This window comes from Nilaparvata lugens, chromosome 6 (genome assembly GCF_014356525.2).
Source record: "Nilaparvata lugens isolate BPH chromosome 6, ASM1435652v1, whole genome shotgun sequence".
In the NCBI taxonomy this organism is placed as follows: domain Eukaryota; kingdom Metazoa; phylum Arthropoda; class Insecta; order Hemiptera; family Delphacidae; genus Nilaparvata; species Nilaparvata lugens.
In genome coordinates this window covers 12,545,658-12,562,286 of record NC_052509.1, presented here as the reverse complement: position 1 = coordinate 12,562,286, position 16,629 = coordinate 12,545,658, and the positions used below count along the sequence as shown (strand labels likewise).

General features: G+C 31.7%; 1 protein-coding gene across 2 annotated transcripts in view; it reads right to left on the bottom strand.

Moving 5' to 3' along the window:
• Nucleotides 1–16,629, bottom strand: part of LOC111060106 (peptide transporter family 2) — a 59,312-nt gene that overhangs the window by 21,167 nt on the left and 21,516 nt on the right. Inside the window, exons 3-9 of one of the 2 annotated variants that reach the window (XM_039430125.1) lie at nucleotides 15,527–15,601; nucleotides 13,313–13,350; nucleotides 10,582–10,660; nucleotides 9,373–9,514; nucleotides 8,289–8,375; nucleotides 2,870–3,144; nucleotides 973–1,055 (exon numbers count right to left, since the gene is read on the bottom strand). In XM_039430125.1, coding sequence (XP_039286059.1) covers nucleotides 973–1,055; nucleotides 2,870–3,144; nucleotides 8,289–8,375; nucleotides 9,373–9,514; nucleotides 10,582–10,660; nucleotides 13,313–13,350; nucleotides 15,527–15,601 — 779 coding nt within the window. The remainder of the gene's footprint in view (nucleotides 1–972; nucleotides 1,056–2,869; nucleotides 3,145–8,288; nucleotides 8,376–9,372; nucleotides 9,515–10,581; nucleotides 10,661–13,312; nucleotides 13,351–15,526; nucleotides 15,602–16,629) is intronic. The other variant, XM_039430126.1, reaches the window with a different exon arrangement.

The following is a 16,629-nucleotide window of genomic DNA, read 5'->3' as shown; positions in this document are numbered from 1 at the left end:
CGTTAATACATTTTCTATTGATCTGTCCGGAATATGAAAATATTAGATTACAGTATATTTTACCTTATGTAAATAATGTAGTTCAAAATGTAGACAAATTGATGGTACTGTTATCTAACTTTAATGATGAGAAAATCAAACAGGTATATCAGTATACTGTGAAAGCACTTATCAAGAGAGAAAATATGGTGTCGACCACCGATAGATAAGCATGATAATTACGATAGTTATCAGTCACTGCCAGCCTTAAGATATTATAGGTTAGATGTATAGAGGTATTCGTGTTTTCAATCTTTGTTATTAGTCATTCTTACTTTTCTGTACTTGGTTGGTGGCATTATGATTGGTTTATCATGTTATAATATTGATGTAAAAAAATATTTATATATACAAAAATTATCTATATTCATGTGTAAATGACTCAACTCATTTGTATGGCAATAATTGTCGAAACAAATAAAATGATTTATTATTATTATAATACATCTGTTGGCTATATTGGTGATCTCTCTATGTGCCGGTTGCAAAAAAGCCGGTTAAATTTAAACCGTGATTAATTCCAGCAGAACCAACCAGAGAAGCCGTCTTTTCCATAAACTCTTTTCTGATTGGTTCACTTGAAATTAATCACGGTTGAAATTTGACCGGCGTTTGTGCAACCGGGCTTATCTATTGAATTACTGGTTTCCAGGAGAGCTACTCAATACAATGGATAGCAAAGTCTTCTAGCAATCACCATTAAAAGATTGTAAATTATTGGAAATGATTGTAATCACTTGATTTAAAGTGAATTGAAGAGTAAAATATAAAGTAAATATGTGAATTGGAGAGTGGAAAAAAATATTAAAAATATATTGGAGACCACAAAATATATTGAGGTGTCTGTGGCTATAATATTTGAAATGATGTCGTGATAATCCCTATTACTTAGCTGTGATTTAGATATTGAATAAAATGTCCAATTTTACTTACGAGTGAGCATTTGGTAACATCCAGTATCACATTGGTTCCTGGCTTCTTCATCTTGTACATCCATTTTCCAGCCACAAATATAACTGAAAAGTTATGACAGATTATACATTATTCATTGACAAAATTGAATAATTGTATAATAATTATCATATAATTAGATATCATATCATAAGTATCATAAGATAATTAAATGATAATTATGTAGCCTATTATTGATAGATAAAAATCACAATTAACATTATTTCGATATTTAAAACTTATTCTGTATTGTAATAGCTATAAATAGTAGTTTAAAATAAAAAATTATATTTTATTAAGCAATTTTTCAATAATTCAATAATGAAGTTTCATAATTGAGATGAAATATTCTGTTAATTAATAATTCTACATTGTTAAAAGAAGATCTGGCAACAGAGCAAAGCGAGAAAGAGATCGCGCTATTCGCTTTGTTGAATGATAGACAAGGATAGCAATACATTGTTAATCAAACACTGCCATTATAACGTGGATCTCACTATAGTCGTGTTGATATAATCTTATTATTCATTTAATATGTTAATCTCTTATAATTAAATAAGTACAGAATAAAAACAATGATTGAAAGGGGAACAATAGAATTAATTAAACAATGTTTCTGTTCAAATACGGTACCTAGTTGATAAGCGAGGCTAAATAATCTTTTTTTTTAGATTACGTCCTAAAGACTCCAGTCATGGAGTATAAGACAAGTCATGTTATTACATAATAATTCTAACACTAAGTAGTTCAACCTAGTTTAGGTTTGAAAGGAATTCTTGTACACTATAAAAAGCTTTATCAACTAAATATTTTTTCATTTGTTTTTTGAAAATCTTCAAATCATCATTACTTTTCAAGATTTGAGGTAGCTTGTTATAAAATTTCCTACCAATATAATCTGGTTTTTGTTCAAATAACCTACTATTGTGACCCATTATATGATAATCTGCTCTGTTTCGCGTATTATACTCATGAACATCTGAATTCTGGATCACACCACTCGTTTTCACATGCATTACAACTTCATATACATACAAAGATGGCACAGTTAATAGACCAAGCTTTTTAAATAAAGGCCTACAAGAGTCTAACCTATTCACTTTCTCTATACATCTGAGTGCCTTCTTTTGAATCTTAAACACTCTGTCCATATTTTGTTGAGATGAATTACCCCATACTAAAATAGCATACCTAATATGAGATAGTATAAGTCCATGGTAAGCAGTTAACAGTAGTTTTTTATCATTCAGCCTAGCAAGCTGCCGCAGGACAATACCCCAGATGATATCTTATTACATATCCTCTCAATGTAAGGATGCCATGTTAATTTCCTGTCCAATAAAATTCCCAAGAATGCTACTTTCTCTTCTTGGTCTAATTCATTTTCCTCTACAAACACATTTATTTCTCTATCCTTTACTGAATTATATTTACTTTTGAATTGTAGGAATTGACATTTCTTACTATTTATTGTTAATTGCCTTTGCTTCAAGAATTGGACAATTGACTGTACTCCAGTAAAAGAATTTATTTCTAGACTATCTAATAAATAATAAGCGATGTGTCATCAGCAAACAACAGAGCTCTGTGATCTTTTAACTCTTTTGGTAATTGGTAATCTATTAACAAACCCATTCAATTTCGTACTCGTATGTAGGTACAATACTGGTGAAAAAACTGTAGGAAATTTCAATAATATTAATTGGAACATAGTCTTCCAATTGAACTGTTTCTGAAAATTTTGTGATGTGCAGAACTACAAGACTCAACGCATTTCGGACTATGTGTACCTTATCTAAATTTGGGAGAGGAATAGCACAATCCCTCCTTATCAATTCGATGATGTACGTATTTTATGAATGAAGAATTTATGACTCACTCAAAGACACAACCATGAGGACAGCAGGAACTCCAAAAGCGAGCGGATAACAGGTGTCCTGACCCAAGCAGGTGACTCCCTGTCTGAGTTCAGGTGTGAGGAAGGTGGACAACACACTGCCGGCGTTGATGGAGAAGTAGAAGACGGAGAAGAACTGCTCCAGCTGTCTCTGTTGTTGGGGCAGAGTGAATTGGTCGCCTCCAAACGAGGAGACGCACGGCTTGATGCCTCCTGTACCTAGGGCCACTAGGAGTAGACCTAGAAGGGCTGCGTATCTGTCAAGGTAACCAAACATTCAAATTTCAATTATAAATTTAATGAATTTTGTGTAAGATGAAACCAAAAAAAGGGTAGACTTAGATTAAAGTGGAAAAATTGAAAAGTGAAGCTGTAAATTGGGAACAAAATGGAAAGGATGAGGACGAAGAAGAAGAAGAAGAAGAAGAAGAAGGAGAAGAAGAAAAAGAAGAAGAAGAAGAGGAAGAGGAAGTAGAAGAAGAGGAAGTAGAAGAAGAGAAAGAAGAAGAAGAATACGTCTGTAGAAGGAAGTGAAAGGAGTAGAAGATGACAGGAGAAGAAGGATAAAAAAGAAAAATAAGAAGACAAGGTGAGAAGATGACAGGAGGAGGAGAAGAAGAAGGAGAGAAAAGAAGAAGGAGAAAAAGAAGGAGGAGGAGAAGAAGAAGACTGTGGAGGTGAAAGAAGACAGGAGAGTAAGGACACAAGAAAGAAGGGAGGAGAACAAGAGGTAGAATGAGAAGAATCAGCAGAATGTTGAGAATAGTTAGGAATAGCAGTAAACAAAGGAGCTCAGGGGGAGAGGGAGAGGAAGGATGAGGAGGAAGAAGAAAAAGAAGACAGAAGAAGACAGGAGGAGTAGAAGGAGGGGAAGAAGAAAAGAAGAAGAAGGAGGAAAAGAAGACAGGAGCATAAGAAGAAGACTCTAGAGGTGAAAGAAGACAGATGAAACGAAGAGGTGGAGAAAGGAGAAGAGGAAATAGAAAGAGGGAGGAGGAGAAGAAGAAGGAGTAGACAGTAAAAAGGAAAGGGAACATGAAGCAAGATGAGAAGAAGCAGAATAAGATAGAGGATAATGATAGATAAAAGTGGACAGTGGATGAGGAGGAGGAGGAGGAGGAGGAAGAGGTGACGAAGAGGAAAGATAAGGGGGAAAAAAAGAAAACGAGGAAGATGAAAAGCAAGAAGAAGAAGAAGAAGAAGAAGAGGAACAAGGAAAAGTTAAGTAGTGATTGAAGATGAACAAAAAACATCTCTTATCTTATTTATCAATCTACAGCATCTTCAACTTTCTCTTCTTCTTCTTTTTCTTCTTCTTCTCCTTCTTCTTCTCCTCCTCCTTCTTCATAAAATATTCCTTGGGCAATGTGTCAAAATTGGTAATTTCTTCGTATTAATATTCCTATAACTTGTTTAATATTGGATTTTAATCGATTTATTCATGTGCATCTGATAGAGAATTTTGTTTTCTACAAAAATTGTTATCACAACCATTTTGCTACAACCAACTGTTCAGAAGTTATAGGTGAAAAACGTTTACAACTACCTTTTTTGTGAACTCACTTTTCTCAAATAAGCCTACAGAAGTCCATGATCAGGTTTCAGGGGATTGTAGTTGAGCACTTTTCAGAACCAGACAGCTCATGACATCTAGCGGTCGAAATTGCAACTAAAGTTTTGTGCTGACATTGCCCCAGTTTTTGTCAAATTGAAGCCAAACCATCAACTTTATGAAAAAAATTAAATCACAAAATTTGTATTAAATTAAATTTCCTATAAATCATTCATTGTTAATTTTTTCCTTTCAATGAGCTATTCAACTGAAATTTGCGAAAATACGTAAAATTGTTACCAAAGTTCTGCTCTGACCATACATTGCTCCAGTTTTTGTCAAATTACAGACAAACCATCAATTTATATGAGAAGTGTCTGGAGACCAATATTGTAGAAGACAAAATTTCCTATGAATCGTTCTATGTTCTTTATTTCATTCAAATAATCAGTCACACTGCAATTTGGAAAAATACGATAAATAACATTTATGCTCATTTCTCAAGCTTTCAATTAAAAGCTGTAGGTTAGCCTAATAATCATTGTAGCCTAAATATTGAGTTGGTTTTCGATAAAATATTGCTTTTATCACTTCAAAACGTGTAAAACTCAATTAGTTCTCTACAAATCCTGTTCTTTGCCTTTTAATAAAATTATATAACAATATTTCGAGCCGTTGTACTTTGTCTACATTCTTGCTGCAGATAGTTTCAGTTTAAACCGCTAGATAGCACAAGCGTTCAGTTTTTCCACTCAGCTCTCAGTGGCTTGATTTTGCCTCTGATCATAAAAATCAGATAAGCATGGCTTGAAAATGATGATAGGCTCGCAGTTTTTCGCTTATAACTCCTGAACGGTTCATTGTAGCTCAATTTATGTTATCTCCATTTTTGTAGAGAATAAAATTTTCTACAATTTTCATGTGAGTTATTGATTTTTCTCTCAATTTTAAAAGATTTATAGAGCTGAATAATGTGTAATTTCTCCTGTTTCCTTAAATATCTGTATTGAAATGAATCAATGGACCTAGCAAATTTCTTGTTTCCTCATTCATATATTCAAAACTATCATAACAATTTTTCATAAATTTCTCAATTGGGCCTATTCATCAATACTCTAGAATCTACTCCTTCTCCTTCTTCTTTGTCTTCTTCTTTTCTTTCCTGCTCTCCTTTTCTTCTCTTCTCCTTTTAAGAAGGAGGAGAAGAAGAAGAAGAAGAAGAAGGAGAAGAAGAAGAAGAAGAAGAAGAATAGTGAGAAAAGTAAGGGTAAGAATATTATGATACATTATGAAAAATGACTTGCCAGACTGCTGGTAAGCAATAATAGTTATTTGTATATCTAGAGTGAAAAGTACGACTATTTCTCCGTGTGGGAAGAAGTTTGAAGCCCGAGGCGAAGCCGAGGGCAGCAATTTTCCTGAGGGAGAAAAAGTATTTCTCGCTCGTGATGTAGGCTAGACAACATTTTTCCTCCATCTACATTTTGTTATAGAAACTGCAAATAAAATCATTCTAATAACTTACGTATTGGTGACAATGATTCCTAACAACATAACCTGAATCTAAAACCTAAAAACCGGTCGTCTGATTGGCACTGCCGATTGCGCTATCTATCAGCAAAAGTTGTAACAATTATATCAGCTGAGCAGCTACCAAAAATGGCTGACTCCGGATCAAGCGGTTCAGATTTGAATTGCAGATCAAAAATATTTGTTGGCTGGTATTTTGAATAGAATAAAATATTTTAAAAATTGTATAAATTGTTATCGTCTACTAATATTAAGAATATAATAATTATCATACAAACATATCGTACACGTACTGGCAAAACTCACCAAGTGTTATAACTCAAAACTGTAGTTTTTGACTTGGTGAGTTTTGCCAGTACGTGTTATAACACCAAGTGTTATAACTCAAAACTGTAGTTTTTGACTTGGTGAGTTTTGCCAGTACATGTTATAACACCAAGTGTTATAACTCAAAACTGTAGTTTTTGACTTGGTGAGTTTTGCCAGTACGTGTTATAACACCAAGTGTTATAACTCAAAACTGTAGTTTTTGACTTGGTGAGTTTTGCCAGTACATGTTATAACACCAAGTGTTATAACTCAAAACTGTAGTTTTTGACTTGGTGAGTTTTGCCAGTACGTTTATAACACCAAGTGTTATAACTCAAAACTGTAGTTTTTGACTTGGTGAGTTTTGCCAGTACGTGTTATAACACCAAGTGTTATAACTCAAAACTGTAGTTTTTGACTTGGTGAGTTTTGCCAGTACGTGTTATAACACCAAGTGTTATAACTCAAAACTGTAGTTTTTGACTTGGTGAGTTTTGCCAGTACGTGTTATAACACCAAGTGTTACTGTAGTTTTTGACTTGGTGAGTTTTGCCTGACTACCAAACAGCAAATATTGCTCACCATTTCCTGAATAATGTTATCACTATCCATTAATAATTAGTTTGTGGGAAGCAGAACTCACGAAATATGTTTAGTGAAGTGATGAATAGTGAATTTATGTATAGTGCTTGATGAAGCTCTGTATTCATGAGGATGAAAACTCATTAATGATGGTTAGTGAAAATTGCTAGGCGATTCCTTGAAAACTAAAGGACTTTGGTGAATTTTGCCAGACAAGAAATATGTGTCTAGCAACTTAGTGAGATCTAATAAAGTGGAAAAATAGAAATAGTAATGAAACATATGACTTGGTGAGTTCTGCCTACTCAAAGAACTACATGTTTTGAGCCTATCAAAATACATTACTGAAAATGAGCATTTTTGTAGTTAGTGAGTTTTGCCAGATCGGGGACGATATATTTCATGAGTTAATCAAATTTCTGGTTGTGGTATTGAATTCAGTTGACTCAATGACAGACACCTCTATTATGCTTTCTCATCTGAGCTTAGACCTTCTAACCTATTACAATGTAAGTTTCAAAATAGAGATGCTCCCCCATGTTATTTAAATGGAGTCACTCTTACTCCCTAGGGAGTAAGACTGTTTTTTACTACCGAGAGCGAAAAAGTGACACTTTAGTATTAGGTTTCAGGGAGTAAATAAGTACTTTAGACAGTAGGTGGAGGAAAAATAAATTATGTCATCCATACTTTAAATTTAAACTGTAATCAACTATAATATGATCTGGGTACAGAAGACTATTATTATTTCAATTGTTTAGTTAACTGGCAATTATTATTTAATTGTTTATCTTACTAACAATTTTCGAAGTCTGTTTTTATAGGAGTAACTGAAACGTGTTGTACCTATAATTTATAACAACTTTCATAAAATAAAATTATAGTACCATTTTTCGAAATTAATAAAATAACAGATTAAAAATACAAATAATAATAATAATAATAATAATAATATCGAGTGACCTGGCTGGCTCAGGTCTGGTGTCAGAGTTTTCAGGTCACAACTGATCAATTTCAGGGCCTCTGACATGACCTAACGACTGCTTTTTAGGCAGCCGAGACCGACGGCTTAACGTGTCCATCCGAAACACGGAAATGGCCCGAGATAAATATCTTGGCCCGGGCCGGGATATGAACCCGGGCCTCTGAATCATAAAGCCAGCATCTGATCCACTCGACTACGGCCACTCCTAATACAAATTATAACAACTAGTTTCAATATTTTAAATCGATTATTCTATTAATTTCGAAAAAAGTACTAAAATAATTATTCTATTTTATAAAAAGAAATAAGTAGCCCCGAATTCTCACATTATAACAATGTTGCTATAATTTCCATAGAAGTAGAGCATAGATCAATCTATATCATTTTAATTATAATTTTATTCAACCTAATGAATATATTTTTAAAACATATTAAATACTGACCTTTCAGGAAATGGTACCAGACCAGTACTGGAATATGACAATGTTATGCTGCCAATAGCATACACAACTGATAGGTAAAATATCGTCCTGTAAAATTAATAGATAAATTAAAATATTTCTCACTGAGCTGAGAACTTGATTTACAGATGAAAAAATTTGATGAATAATCTTCCATGAAATTAATAAATTATTCAGGAAGAATAAGAGCATTCTAAAAATAATTTAGAATCTATGTAAGATTTTCCATGAACTCACTCTTAACTCATGAATGGAATTCAAAATGAATATGAAGTGAAAAAAATGCTGTCTTAATACGTGAAAAATACTCAAATAATAGGCCGACTTCAAAATTGATTAGATTCTCGGTCGTATTTTTGCATTAATTTAATTCTCTTATGAGAGACGAATGAAACTAAATTCAGTTTCAGTCTAAAATTTGAGGTTGAGCAAAATGTTTGCAATTACGCTTTCAAATATCAAAAGAAATGATAGTATATATTTGAAACTTTATTCATCATCGTACAGTAAATGTTCAGTTTTCTGACTGTAGGCTACATTATACAGTAATAACGAGTAACGTATAATAATGTTTTAAATAATTTTTCAAAATAAGTTAAATAAAGTCTGTAAATAACTCATGATTTGAAATATTTGTTGCCTACTGCAAAAATATTGGTGTCTTCCACATTGAAGCTATTTCACATTTTTCCTGTTACAAATAATCTATGGTTGGTTTCTATTTAACTATTAGAAGTCTTTTTCCTAATAAATCATTTTCAATTCCACATTCTTCAACTGTAAAAACTTAAATAGTAAAATTCAATTCAGTTAGAATAGGTACATTACAATAAGTCTGGATTATATTCTAATATTACCTTACGTACTATCATTATACTTGATATACCTGATGTATAATTTCACACCACCTTTTTTTAATATTTCTTTGATACTCTAATAAAAACATAATGATTTATTCCATACTATGAATAAAAATGCTAACGTTGGACAGCAAACATTTCATGCTTGTCTCATGTTAATGATATAAAATTGATGACAAAAAATAGGATATTTCTGAAACACTTACTTGAATTTTCCTAGGAAGGAATCAGCCAGTATAGCACCAAATAGAGGAAAGAAATAGCAGAGCATCACAAAGGAATGGTAGATTAGCGTCGAGTCAGTTTCTGAGTATTTCAGCTGGTTTTGTAGATATAAGGCAAGAATTGCTGCGGAAAAAATACTATTTAGATCATATTATTCATTGATTCATGCAATAAGTACATAATCAGAATGATAGGGAGAGAAAAAATAAGGTAACCTTGTGTTATTCCTCTCCCAAATTTAGATAAGGTTACCGTACACATGGGTTCAGTCTATAAGTTAGAATTATAAACCTTTTTATAATGCACAATTCATCATGAGTCAATTACAAATAAGTTAGTACCGTACCTATCATTAGTTTCTAAACTAATTTAAAACTAAAATCAGCTTAAAATAATGGAATACTGGAATCGATTTATGGATGATTTATTACTCATTAGATGAATTTATTATATGACATAATAATAAACAAATTTATCTGTATATTCATCTAGTTTAAGATTACTCATTAGATAAACTTATTAGATGAAATAGAATGAATATATTCATCAAAGTTTAAGATATTGTATCAAGAAAAATCTGAATCAACTCTGTAGTCCACTCTATGATCCATTCTTTACTTTATTCTTTATTCTTCATTGATTGATACAATAAGTACATCAACAAAATGATAGGGAGAGGAAGAATAAGGTAACCTTGTGCTATTCCTCTCCCAAATTTAGATAAGGTTACACATAGTCCGAAATAGGTTGAGTCTTGTAGTTGTTCACTTCGCAAAATTTTCAGTTCTTTCAGTCCTCTTCACAAAAAATATTTATAAATTTAGATGCTTCAAGACCAAATATTGAAGAAATATTTCACATTATTATCAACTCAGATAATTGGAAAGATCAGAATAGAAATATAATAAAATTGGAAAGATCATAATAAACCAAACATAGAAGAAATATTTTACATTATTATGACTAAAATAGGAAATATCAGATATTAACGAAATAATTTTGCAGGAACAGAATCCACTACAGTTGATAACAAACATTCATGATAGCCTACATAAAATAATGATAATGATAACAATGTTACAAGGATTGAATTCTAATATTTCTGTATAAAAAATTACAAGGTAGTCTAGCAAATATCCTTCAAAATACTATTTTTGTAAATTTATGAATGAAAAAAATTTTGAACTCACTTCGCATGCCATAGTATGAGAACCTTTCACAGAATTCATTGCTGATTATGAAGAATACAGACTTTGGATATTTCAGTCTCTGGAAAAGAGCAAAAGGATAAGTTATCATACGTTGAGTAGAATAAGTATAGTATCCACTTATAAAGCAAAAAAGGATGAGTGATCATAAGTAAAATAGTATAGTATCCACTTATAAAGTATCATTATATTATGTAGTAAATAAAATCTTCATTGCCGAAAACATTGAACAATTTTATAACAACTTCAGTAGCTGAAAAATTACAACAGAGCATAAATAGGCTACAAATTACACAAACAACACAAATAAACAATTACACAAATAATGTACAGGAGCTTTCATTGAATAATATAAATATCTCAGCAACTGAAATTGAGTTCGCACACATATCAAGAACTTAACGACACACTGCTAAGTGTAAAATCTGAGTTGAAGTAATCCTCAATAGAATAGAAGAACTTTTGAATGAGTATTTCCTTTATATAGGACTTAAAATGATTCTCATCCATTGCTCTAGCCTCCAGTGCTAATTTATTAAATATACAATTGCACAAAGTACTAAAATGAATTGAGTATTTAAATACAGTATAAAGAATCGTCAATGGGCTTAGTTTAGTGGACAATCCTACTATTCCACTTGAATTCTAAAATAATCTACTCTTAGGCCCGTATGCAGAAACTCGATTTAAACGGAGAAATGTCAGCTGTTCGTTTAAACCCCGTATGAAACACATTATGATAAATGCAACCATATACACAAGTAAACGTGGTTTAGCGTTAAACGAAGTGTTACGGTAGCATATGACCCTAATACTGGTTCTTTTCATAGCAGAGGAAATACGTGAGAGTAATTATCTGACAACAATCAAAGACTATAAACTGACAAAAATTCAATCAAAGGAAATAATCTGACATTTTGTCAGTTAGAATATTTATTTTATCAACTGTACTATTTTATGGCAAATAAATGAATTTGAATTTGAAAATTTGAATCTGACAATAATCTGTGACTAGAGAGTAAATACTCTATGGTAGGTAATATTGCTAAAAAGCTTGTGAAATATAAGTAAAACTGCAGAATATAATGTTCACTTCTCTAGAATGAAATTATCTGGGGAGCTAAAACAGAACAAAACAGTTTGTTTGAAAAAATTGAATTATATTTAGTAAGATAAATAAACCGTAAAAACTCAGAAGATGAGGAAATTATTTTAAGAGCTGTACAAGACAACCATAGAAATCATGAATAAGGAAGAACTACAAGAAACAAAGCAGCTTTTTTTTTAAGTTGAGCTATAGACTATTCACAAAAATAAATAAACCGTGAAAACTCAGAAGATAGAGGAAAGAGAAAATTATTTTTAAGAGTAGTACAAGACAACCATAAAAATAACGAAGAAGGAAGGAAAATACTGAGGAGGAAAGAATGAAAATTATGGCAATCATTGAGCCACAGAGCAACAACATATTTTTAAGTGGGCCTACAAAATTTATGGATGAATTATTGCCCAACAGAACTGAGAGAATATTTAACAAACAAATAATAGTGAAATAAATGTCATGACTAGCGCTCCATTTTTCATGTTTTTTTCTCAACTTGGGAATTTAAAGTCAGGCTTGAAAAAACTGTTGAGTAGTTTCGCTCTATTTATTTATTGCATTTCTCGATGTGAAGTCTACTAAGAAAATATTGGTTCACGGCTTTGGAGAATACTGAAGCTTCAAGAGAAAAATAACTAAAAATGTTTATCTTCAATTTTATATCTGATAAGAATAGATTTTTCGATCCATTCATGAAACCATCACAAATAAAAACGTTTGTATTGTATTATCATTCATCCCCTTGGGCTTAAAACACTTGTACGGAGAGTTGCCTTTGTAAATGAATAAATAAATAAATATTCGCTTTATACTCAAATTCTAAAATGATAGCCAAAGTTAGAGAACTGCTTATTATCTACTACTTGCTCTACTAACACAGTGAATGCCTTCATGACCTAAGATAAACTGTTTTTTCTCAACTCGAATAATTTGAACATTCAATTCATGATATTAATCTTGTCTACCAAAAATAATGTAGGTTTTCAACTGTATTGTATTTTCAACCACATTCTCATCTTTAAACTCTGAATTATCAAATAATATTTCAACATTTCCAAATATAAGTGGGTACTGTACCTTAATATAGTACTGTATGTACCTACTGTATAATACCTTAGGCTATAGTTTTGCAGTTTTCCCAAATTCTCAACTTCATAAGCTACAAAGACTTACTGTGCTTTTGACCAATAATTGGTCAAGAATTATTTTTAAACTTGCTATATTCCAATCCTAACATGTGTTTAATCTATTGTGGGGGTAATAAGTACGGTCACTACCTCCGTAAACAAAGCCATAGTGCATTCGTGTGACGTCAGCACAGGTAGGGCTCCTACACCAATAAAAGTTTGTTGATTTCTGCTGATCTATATCAGCTAGTGTTTTTATTGGTGTAGGAACCCTACCTGTGCTGACGTCACACGAATGCACTATGGCTTTGTTTACGGAGGTAGTGGTACGGTAAGGTACTTGTATTTTAGATAATATGAATTATTGTATTCCACTGAAAAAAATATTTAGGAAACATTTGAAGAAGGATCTAGCATATAACACTAACAAGAATATTAAAGAACTATTTGAATTCAAATCCTTCTTAAGAAGGATCAAACTTACTTTAGAGTTTTCCACATCAATGGTCCCTTGTGAGGTACCTGCAAAGATAAATATAACGTACACAAAATTATAAAATTAGTAAATATCCTTTGTTCTCAAGAGAATATCAATAATCATCCACAATCTAGAGAGTCAATACACAAATCACAACACAAATCAGTAAAATAATTTAAATAAATATACATCCGCCACAAAGCTAGAGAATAAAAACTAATAAAAAATAAATCTCATTCTCACTAATAGAGAATGAAAACTTGAAATTAATAAATTTATCATGAAGAAGACAAAATTATTATCACTATCCATTCTAAAATAGGTCAACAAATTTATTGTTATTTTCTCAATTCTTATTATCTCTTGTGAGAAAAAAAGATAAACCATCATTCCTGAAGCATATTATTCAATAAGCCATCATTATTTTTATCTATACCATATTCATGAAGCATATATTATTCATGGATCATTATGAAACAGACCATTTTTTCAATAATTTATTGAAAATCATTCATTCTATTCACACTCCAGAGAAGTTGTAATAGCATCAATATTATCAGATTGCCTTATTGGTATAAATTAAGCAAGAGAAGAATGAATACTAAAAGCAGCTTCGATATAATATAATTATATTAATAGATGAAATATTTATTAGTGAATTAATTGGATGAGTCACTTAATAAAAGTATGTTATGATTCAATAAATAGGCTTTGAACTATAAGTAGTATCATAGCCACCTCTAATAGAAGGCCCTGACCTACGATATTGCAACGTCGCAGTGTAGACCTAGAATTTAATACCATGATTGGTGAAAAAGATTTTTGAAAATACCAGCTGATTTTTTCACCAATCATGGTATTAAATTCTAGGCCTACACTGCGACGTTGCAATATCGTAGGCCAGGGCCTTCTATTAGAGGTGGCTATGGTAGTATACGACTAGTAGAAGTAGGGTATACTTAATTAAATGATGTAGGCCAGATTTTCATTGATTATTGATAAAAAATTATTCCATAGTACCCTTTTGTTCTAAAACCTTTTTCATAAAAAACACAATGGCAGATATAGTTATTTTAATCAATTATTGTGTTTTATACTTGAAAAAATGTTTAAAACAAAAGGGTACTGTGGAATTATTTTTTATTAATTAACAAATCAAGTAGCCTCATTGAAATACTTTACTAGAAAGTTGTTTATTAGTCGATTTTAATAAGAAGGAGCTGTGATAAGTACTGTGTACATAAAACATAATTATTTTGGAGATAATAGAAGAGGATGTGACTGAGGATAAGATAGGGAAACTGTAGGCTACCGTACGTACCATTCAAACCCAACGAATGTATCATTCATAGAATTTACTACAACTTTTTCCATTCAGTTCCAAATTTTCACAAATGTACAATCAGTTCATAAAATCCATACAAAAACTTTGTAGATATTCATTTATTCACTCAAACTACTATTAAAAAATACTAGTAGATGGAAGATCTACCTACTTAAGGGTATTCCAAAATCATTCCCAATACTGAATATATGCTATACCGGTTTTTTCATAGTATTAAGCTGTGTTTACACCAAAGTTATTAACAAAATGGTAATAACCTAATCCTTATAGATTCTATCAGATTAAACGGAACTTGACAAACACATGACAAGACATAAACAAGTGCCAGTGGTTTTTTCACTTACCTTTTATTATTATTACATTTTGGTTGGATTGTGTTGCTATGTTGAGCTTTGTTTGATTTAGGTATATGTATTTACTAGCCGTCAGGCTCGCTTGGCTCGCCATATCCGTCTAGCCAGGGGGCTCCGCCCCTGGACCACCGACTGGATCGTCCAAGAATGAGATCAGCATTTTTCGATCTCGCATCGCTCGCCTGCATTTTTCATTTCAGCATTTTTATCATATGTTAGGACAATCCAGTCGGGGGTCCAGACTAAACGGATATGGCGAGCGAAGCGAGCCTGACGGCTTGTAATATAATATTCCCAGGATTGAAGTAGCAGTGCCCAATCAATTTTTCCGCGATAAATGCATTTAAATCTTCAACTTGGTGCCAACCTAACAAAGTCAACTCAACTTAATGCCAACCTGACAAAATTATTAATTTAGTTGCCAGTTAACTGTTTCGAAGAGGTACTCTATCTAGATTATAGTTCTACAGTAACATAGTAAGACACAAAAAATTGTCTTGAAAATAAAAATTGAGTAGGTACCTTCTTCGGCTAATGTATTGTATCCTCTTGCATGCTGTCTGTTATCAAGCAGACCTTGACTCACACCGGCAACAACTGTAATTTTTAAATAATTTCTTCAATTTTAAATAAATTTCAATATTTTGACTCTAATTTGGTGCCTGGCATCAATGATGATGATGATGACGACGATGATTGATGGATGACAATGATCTTCGTTGATTTTTTCCCTTGATGATAATCTCTTTGATGAATTATTATTCTAATTTTGAATGTTCAATATATCAAAAGCCGCCGATAAATATTATTTATTACGGTAATAATCATCTATGATCTTTCTTAAGTCCTTTCTACACAGAGCCTTCTGATACAGAAGAATAATAAGACAATTTGATACAGAGTCAGATGATTGCTGCAAAAAGGAAGCTTCTTCGAAACAAAACATTTGCATGATGCAACAGACTCAATTATTTAATTTGAAATTGGTCAGCTGATATATCTGAGAATTTATTATTCCATCTAAAACATTTTTGGGATATATCAGCTGACAAACTTCAAATAAAATAATTGAATCTGTTGCATCCTGCAGAAAATGTTTTGTGTCAAAGAAGCTTCCTTTTTGCAGCAATCATCCGACTCTGTATCAAATTGTTGTATCATTCTTCCATATCAAAAGGCTCTGTGTAGAAAGGGCATTGGAAACTTGAAGATAATGTTGACGTTTCTTTAAGAAATATTTTATTACTTAAGCATATGAGTATTATTGAAATTTCTTTATGGAGATTTTTCTTTTTCTCTACTATTGTATTAAGAATATACTAGGTTGATTAATTTGTTCGATACTTATACTGTACTTATGATTATTACTATTATTTTATTATTAGCCTATATGGTACTTACAATATCTTAGTACATAATAGAATGTGATTTTCTTTTATTTTATCATATGGTACTTTGTTCTGGTTTTCTTTCTGAAAACTCTAACAATAGAATTTGATTTGTCTAATACAAGAAGTGAGTTCACTTTATGAATTTCATTACTTATTGTGTGAGACTTACACATGTGAATATTATTTAAATCTCTTACATAGTATGTGTAATAAGTCTAACACATGAATATTATT